Source organism: Nansenia antarctica (genome assembly GCF_963989245.1).
Source record: "Nansenia antarctica genome assembly, contig: SCAFFOLD_838, whole genome shotgun sequence".
In the NCBI taxonomy this organism is placed as follows: Eukaryota; Metazoa; Chordata; class Actinopteri; order Argentiniformes; family Microstomatidae; genus Nansenia; species Nansenia antarctica.
Genome location: NW_027662584.1, coordinates 1 through 7,500, shown reverse-complemented (window position 1 = coordinate 7,500; position 7,500 = coordinate 1). Strand labels below are relative to the sequence as shown.

The window sequence follows — 7,500 nt, the reverse complement described above, 5'->3', positions numbered from 1 at the left end:
TAGAGTACAGCACAGTGTTTTATTTGTATAGTATAGTATAGTGGATAGTGTACATAGCCTTTATTTATGTAAACCTCCTGGTGGCTTCTGGAGGCTGGCAGAGGTAGAGTCGCCACCGCCTAATGATCACAAGGTCGGCAGATCGGCGGTTCGAGCCCCGGCCCTGGCCACATGTCGAAGTGTCCTTGGGCAAGACACTGAACCCCAAAATTGCTCCCAGTGAGCGGGGTCGGTGCCTTGCATGGCAGCTTGCCGCCATTGGTGTGTGAATGTGTGAGTGAATGGGTGAATGAGAGGCCGTTGTAAAGCGCTTTGGAGCAGCTATGGAGCAGCAAAAAAGGCGCTATATAAGTGCAGTCCATTTACCATGTAGAAATTGGGAGGCCGGCTTCATTGTAATGGACGGAATGGAATAACAAACGGCATCAAAACATCTCCAATGGCGTCTTTAACATTCATATATTTGGAGTGACTGAGTGAGTGAAAGAGGGAAGCGATTGTGACGACAGCTGGTGAAAGAGGGAATAAGTCTGCCACCAAATGTAATTGTTTTTCAGAATAAAAGTCTCAACATTTTGGTCGGTTGCCGACTTGTTTGGTTGCCCTCTTTCACCAGCTGCTGTCACAATTGTTGTCCGAGTACAGTGGGAGGCCCTGGGAGTTGAGGTTGTGTAGGTAAAGTTAGGTGTTTAGTCACTGGTGGGTAGTGTCAGAGACTGAAGACCCATCTCTTCAGGTTACGCCTTAACTGCTCCTCCTGAGACATCTACTACCCCCAGCACTGCGTCTCCTGTGACACCCGCTTTTCCCCTTTATTGTGTCCCCTAAGACTTCTACTGCCCCCCCTGTACTGTTTCCCTGTTTCTCCAGTGTCTATACAAAAAAGAAAACAAATCGGTATTTTGTTTTGTTAGTCAAATGTATCGATTGTAAGTCGCTTTGGAATAAGGCGTCTGCTAAATGCCCAAAAATTTAAATGTCAAAATGTAGTGTCCACCTACACTGGTAGATGTGCAGGAAGGATTCACACAGCTTGCTGGAGAAGATGGGCTCCGGCAGGTCTCTGAAGTACTGCTTGACCATGTCCGCCACGTCGAAGGCTGATTGGTCCTCGAAGGACACGCCCTCGGGGTCGGCCTCCACCAGGTCGCGGAGGTACTGGATGCGAGACTTCACCCCCGACTTACGGAACAGACCCACCTAGAGGACCCCGGAGTGTGAGGATGAGTGTGTGTGTGTGTGTGCGTGTTTGTTTGTTTGTGTGTGTGTGCGCGTGTGTGCATTTGTGTGTGTGTGTGTGTGTGTGAGAGAGTTTTAAGTTTCAGTGTGTCTACGTGCACGTCTGTGTGTGTGTGTGTGTGAGTGTGTGTTTGTTTGTGTGTGTGTGCGTGTGTGCGTGAGTGTTTTAAGTTTCTGTGTGTGTACGTGCACATCTGTGTGTGTGTGTGTGTGTGTGTGTTTGTGTGTGTGTGTGTGTGTGTGTTTGTGTGTGTGAGTGTTTTAAGTTTCTGTGTGTGTACGTGCACGTGTGTGTGTGTGTGTGTGTGTGTGTGAGGAGGTGACATCGCTGACCTGGTCCAGACACTCGGCCCGGAGGTAGAGCAGAGCCCTGAGGATGGGGGGGGGCAGCGGCTCCCCGCTCTGCTGCACGCTGCGCAGGAGGGGCACCCCGAACACCCGCCGACCCTTCACCTCCGGAGCCTTGGACTTCCTGGGGGGCTTGGGCACCGTCCTGGGGGGGGGCAGGGGGTTAGAGTGTGTGTGTTCATATCAGCTCTGATATGGATTCATATCAGCTCTGCTCTCTCAGTCTAGAGGGAAAAGGCTTAGCCTCCAGGCACCTAAGGCTTCCAAGAGTGTGTGTGTGTGTGCGTGTGTTTGTGTGTGTGTGTGTGTGTGTGTGTGTGTGCGTCTAAGTCAAACTGTGAACTGTAAATAATAATAATAATAATAAAAAAATAAGAAATCCATCCTCCTTCTAGCATTATGACTGCCAATGGCCCCTGGCCCGAGCTTAGATGAGTTTTTCTTGTGATGACTGATGGATGGATGATTCACATAAACTAAGTCGCTTTGGATAAAGGCGTCTTCTAAATGGCAAAAATGTCAATGTATAGATGGAGCTTCAACCACAGCTTATTGCGCCTTTATTGGATCCTTGGTCCATAGTGGAACGTGGAGCTCACGTGGTTCTCCCTGTGTCAACATTTTAAAGTCCTCGTGTTGGATAAAAGCATCTGCTAAATGTCAAAGATGTAAATGTAAATGTGTCAGTGGCGATTTATACAATCAGAAAGCAGCGGAACTCGCCCCGTTCGACAACTTCCGAGTTAAATCATTTGTTATGACTCGTATTCTTGCAGAGTGACCTTTTGAAAACGGTCGAGTTACAAGACCGTGTTTGAAATGGGTTTTTATTTTGTTTACATTTTTCGGCACATTTTGAAGATATACTGGCTAGATTAACAATCCCAGGAAATTCCTGTTTGCATTCCCTGAACACTGAATATACACAGTATATACCATTTATAGCAGATGCTTTTATCCAAAGCGACTTACATTTTTCAGTATATACGGTCCCAGCGGAAATCGAACACACAACCTAAGCAGTGTTCGCTCCATGCTCTACATGGTAAATGGACTGCACTTATATAGCTCATTTTTTGCTGCTCCAAAGCTGCTCCAAAGCGCTTTACAACGGCCTCTCATTCACCCATTCACACACACACATTCACACACCAATGGCGGCAAGCTGGGAGCTTTTTTGGGGTTCACTGGGAGCAATTTTGGGGTTCAGTGTCTTGCCCAAGGACACTTCGACATGTGACCAGCATGGGCTCGAACCGCCGATCTGCCAACCTTGTGATCATTAGATGCCGGCTCTACCTCCTGCGCCACAGCCGCCGTCTACAGACTGAGCCACGAGGATATCCCTCTCTAAATACTCCACACTACTCCATGGTGGCTGATCTGTCGATCTGTGACAGATAGACCGTACTGATTTCAAATACTGAATCAGTGATGATAGTTTTTTTTTTTTTTTTAAAGTTAGTTAAAAGTCAAACAGCGGAAAAAAACACAGCGAGTCGCCTATTTCGTGCCGACGAATAAACGATGAGAACCAAACGCGTCTCGATGTTGCGTTGTAGGACGTCGTCCGTTCTGCGTGCGTCTAAACGTCTAGAACACACGGCACGTGACTAAAACAAAGAGGAAGGAAGGAAGAGTAGAGTAGAAAAGTAAAACGCTTGGCAGTTTCCACCAACCGACTTTTAAATTCAAAAGAGACACACCAACACACACCAACACCAACGTTTATAATGCTGAGCGGGTAGTTTTCATAAGCCCACGAGTGCCAAGCTGTGTCGTCGTGGAGATAACATAATAACACAATTTCAAACCTTCCTCTCATTATTTCTCCATCCATCTCGCCCGGGCACCTGGAGATACGGGGCCTTCACAGCCAATCAAATGGTATGATTGCCGAAATGAAGCGGTGGCTCGCCCGGAATTAGGTTCACAAATGTGACTGCGGCGTGGCGGGCTTTGATAGTGTCGCCTCCCATTAGGAAGCTGCTTACCCTCTCCTTTCTTCTGCCGTTCAATTAAAACATATCTGCAGCCACCTCGCGCCATTAGCATAATGCTGTTCTCTTGTCTTAGTGTTTTAATATGATTGTGTGTGTGTGTATGTGTACGTGTGTGTGTGTGTGTGTGTGTGTTTGTATGTGTGCGGGTGAATGTGTCTGCACGCAAGCGCGTGTCTGTGTGTGCGTGTGCATGTGTGTGTGTGTGTGCATGTGTGTGTGTGTGCGCGTGAATGTGTCTGCATGCAAGCGTGTGCGCGCATGTGTGTGTGTGTGTGTGGGAATGTGCGCCTGCATGAATGCGTGTGTGCATGTGCATGTACGTGTGAATTTGTGCAGGCCTGCATGCATGTGTGTGAGTGCCTGTGCCTATGTGTGTGTGTGTTTGTATGTGTGTGTGTGTGTGTGAGAGAGAGAGAAAAGGTGTTTGACCAACAGCAAAGCTGCAAGACACAACTTATCTAGAATCAGCCTAGTTACTCAGCAGTGCTGGAGCCGCATACTGAAGCGCTGGATCAATGGACCAGCAAGGACATGCAGCTCTGGGAGTGGGTTATTTCTTTTCTAGTTAGCTCAATGATTGTTAAAACAAATAGCCCAATTACTCTGCTCTCAAAAAGTCAATTACTCTAGCCTCTCGCCTTAGGCAATCAGTTCTGCTCTCGTAGGCTACACAAATGAATCATGTCAACCAACTTATTCATTGGTCCGTGGGGAGTCAAGTTTTTTTTTGGGGGGGGGGGGAGAAGATGTCGAGTCGAGTTGTGAGGAAAAAAAGAGAAAAAAGATTACGGGAGGGAAATGAGAGGGAAATAGCTGCAAACAATAGAAAGCGATATCTCAACTGTGACAAAAACAGATCGGGGGGGCAGATACGTCGAAGGGACGGTAGATCACGGCACGGTTTCCTCTGTTGGGCGCTGTCTGAGGTCACCGGCCGTCACCCGACCAATAGGGAACAAGCGAAGTCGGTGTGTTTGGAGTCGACATTCCTCGGTACCGTTCATTAGTCTCCTCACCCCCCTCCTTCACAATGCAGGGGAAGCTAACGCTAGCTAACAGATGGCCAGCATATGTCTGCTGCTTGTCTCTACAATCAATAACAAAGACCAGAACGCAGGGAGACTTTGTTTAGGAGGATAATGCAATCGGCCAAAAACTAACAGCTGTTTCGTCAGACGGTAGGGAAAGTTAACATCTACTGCAATGCCCCCTGTTAATCAAAGGGAGCGTGAGAGAGAGAGAGAGAGAGAGAGACATACACAGAGAGACACAGAGAGACACAGTAAGAGAAATAGAGAAAGAGAGAGAGAGAGAGAGACACAGGCACAGTCACAGAAAGAGAGACAGAAAGACAGAGAGAGAGAGACAGAGAGAGAGAGAGACAGACATAGTCAGAGAAAGAGAGAGAGAAAGAGAAACAACCGCCTAGGGTGGTTGTCTAGCCAATGCCAGAGCAGATATCTCCACACCCCTCTCAGGCCAGACGTGATTGCCCCCGCCATGTAGAGAGGAAGGAGATTATATACCCAGGAATCTGGCCTCAAGGTTACGCTTCGTCATGCTGACTCTGACTCTCTCTCTCTCTCTCTCTCTCTCTCGCTCTCTCTCTCTCTCTCTCTCTCTCTCTCTCTCTCTCTCTCTCTCTCTCTCTCTCTCTCTCTCTCTCTCTCGCTCGCTCTCTCTCTCTCTCTCTTGCTCTCTCTCTCTCTCTCTCTCGCTCTTTCTCTCGCTCTCTCGCTCTCTCTCTCTCTCTCTCTCTCTCGCTCTCTCTCTCTCTGTCTCTCACTCTCTCTCTCACTCTCTCTCTCTCTCTCTCTCTCTCTCTCCGGGTGTGTCGACGGCTGAGAGAAGCAGAGTGTGTTCTGTTGTAGGGGAGTTAATTGTTGTTGAAACATCCTGTGTTTTGTCTTGAGAGAGGAGGAGAGGCAAGGTTGCAGCCCCACATCAATAATGAATGCGACTCTAAACAAGCTGCCTCCTAGCTTCCCCCTCTCCTTCCCTCCCTCCCTCCCTCCCTCCCTCCCCCTATTCTTTCACATCTCCAACCAACCGCCCTCCATGTTGATCTGATCTACCCATCCGACCATTAAAGCCTGTCTGCTCCTCCACCACCTCCTTTTCGCAACCCCTCCCCATCACATCCTCCTTCTCTTTCTCCTTCTTTCCTCCCTCCTTTCCCCCTGTCTGCTCCTCCCATCGATTCATCCAACCGTTCCCTCCACCCTCCACCCCCCCCCCCCTCTCTCTGAGACATCTTCTGCCCCTCAGCACTACATCTCCTAAAAACACCCGCTTTCCCCTCTACTTTGTCCCTAAGTACTTCTATTGCCCCCTTGTACTATTTCTCTGTTTCTCCAGTAAAAAAAAAAAAAGAAGAAAACTAGGTTTTAGAAGAAGGTGAGGAGAAGGTTTTTCCTTCTATCAGTGGCCCCGGGCCTGAGCTGGATTACTCTTCCTACTACGAATGGTGGACTGATGATTCAAATGCTTAGTATTCAAATGTATTGATTGTAAGTCGCTTTGGAATAAGGCGTCTGCTAAATGCCAAAAATGTCAATGTAAAATGTCTCTCCCCTTCCTCCCCTGCATCTTACCAGTGCCACCCCTGCTTGCTGGAAGGGGAGTGTTTGTCCATCAGAGCGCTGAGCTTCAGCAGGGAGAGCTTCTGCAGCAGGTGGATCTGGGAGACGGGCTGGTGTTCTACCCCGGGGGGGCGGGGGTGGGGGGAGGCGCTGGGGAGGCTCTGCTCGCTGGACCAGAGGTGCTGACTCCGCCTGCCAGACACACACACGCACACGCGCACACACACACGCACACACACGCACACACACACATACAGACACACACACGTACGGACACACACACACGTACGGACACGCACACATACGGACACACACACACACACACGCGCACGTACGGACACACACACACACACGTACGGACACACACACACACGTACGGACACACACACACACATATGGACACACACACACACATACGGACATAGACACACATACGGACACACACACACATGTACGGACACACCCACACACACACACACACACACACACACACACACACACACACAGAGTTGAGTTAATAGTAGGCTCAGCCAGGAAGGCAGACAGACAGCAGCATCCTCAAGGCCAGGTCAGAGGTCAGATGTGAGAGAGAGAGAGAGAGAGAGAGAGATGTGTCTCTATGTGTCTCTACCATTTTAATGAACACAGCTCCAGTGGTAGTCAGGACCTCATGCATTCACAACACACATTTCTTTAAAAAAAACAACAACCTATTCCCAGTCTCTTTACAGACGATACACATCGAAAAAGAATTCCAGTTAAGTAGCATTGGTGAACGGTCGCAGTACTACCTTCTATGAGGTCATTTGATTCCATTCTACATCCTAATACTTTTATACTGACCACTGAATACTACTCGTATTATAAACAGACTAATTCCAGCTGCTGTTCTCCCTCCCCTCTCACCTGGCGCTTCGGGGGGGTGACTGCTCCTCTGGGTCGTCTCCATCCATCGACCCCCTCTCACAGCCCTCCCCCTCTCCACCCTCCTCCTCCTCCTCCTCCCCCTCCCTCTCCTCCTCCACCTCAGTCCTCGGCCCCTCGGGCGGGGGGGGGGGGGAGACCTCCAGGTGGATGTGACTGGGCGAGGGGGGGCAGGGCGGGGGCGAGGGGGAGGAGGAGGCGGTGGAGGAGGCGGAGGAGGAGGAGGAGGAGGAAGAGGAGGAGGAGGAGGAGGAGTTGGAGGTGGAGGCGGCGGAGGAGGAGGAGGGGGGGGTGTGGTTGTGGTTGGAGTCGGAGTCCAGCTCCTCGGTCCAGGTGGAGACGAGCCGCTGAAGGCCGCTGATGCGCTCCATCACGCTGTCCAGCGCCGAGAACACGTCGTCCTC

The 7,500-nt window shown here is 49.9% G+C and overlaps 1 protein-coding gene across 1 annotated transcript in view; it reads right to left on the bottom strand.

The window, feature by feature from the left end:
* Nucleotides 1-7,497, bottom strand: part of LOC308175556 (stAR-related lipid transfer protein 13-like) — a gene marked incomplete at both ends in the record, with an annotated part of 16,368 nt that extends 8,871 nt beyond the window's left edge. The window contains 5 exons of the mRNA XM_080551200.1: nt 1,002-1,200; nt 1,573-1,732; nt 6,185-6,364; nt 7,079-7,144; nt 7,418-7,497. Of these exons, the coding sequence (XP_080407326.1) occupies nt 1,002-1,200; nt 1,573-1,732; nt 6,185-6,364; nt 7,079-7,144; nt 7,418-7,497 (685 nt within the window). The remainder of the gene's footprint in view (nt 1-1,001; nt 1,201-1,572; nt 1,733-6,184; nt 6,365-7,078; nt 7,145-7,417) is intronic.
* Nucleotides 7,498-7,500: the final 3 nt, after the last annotated feature.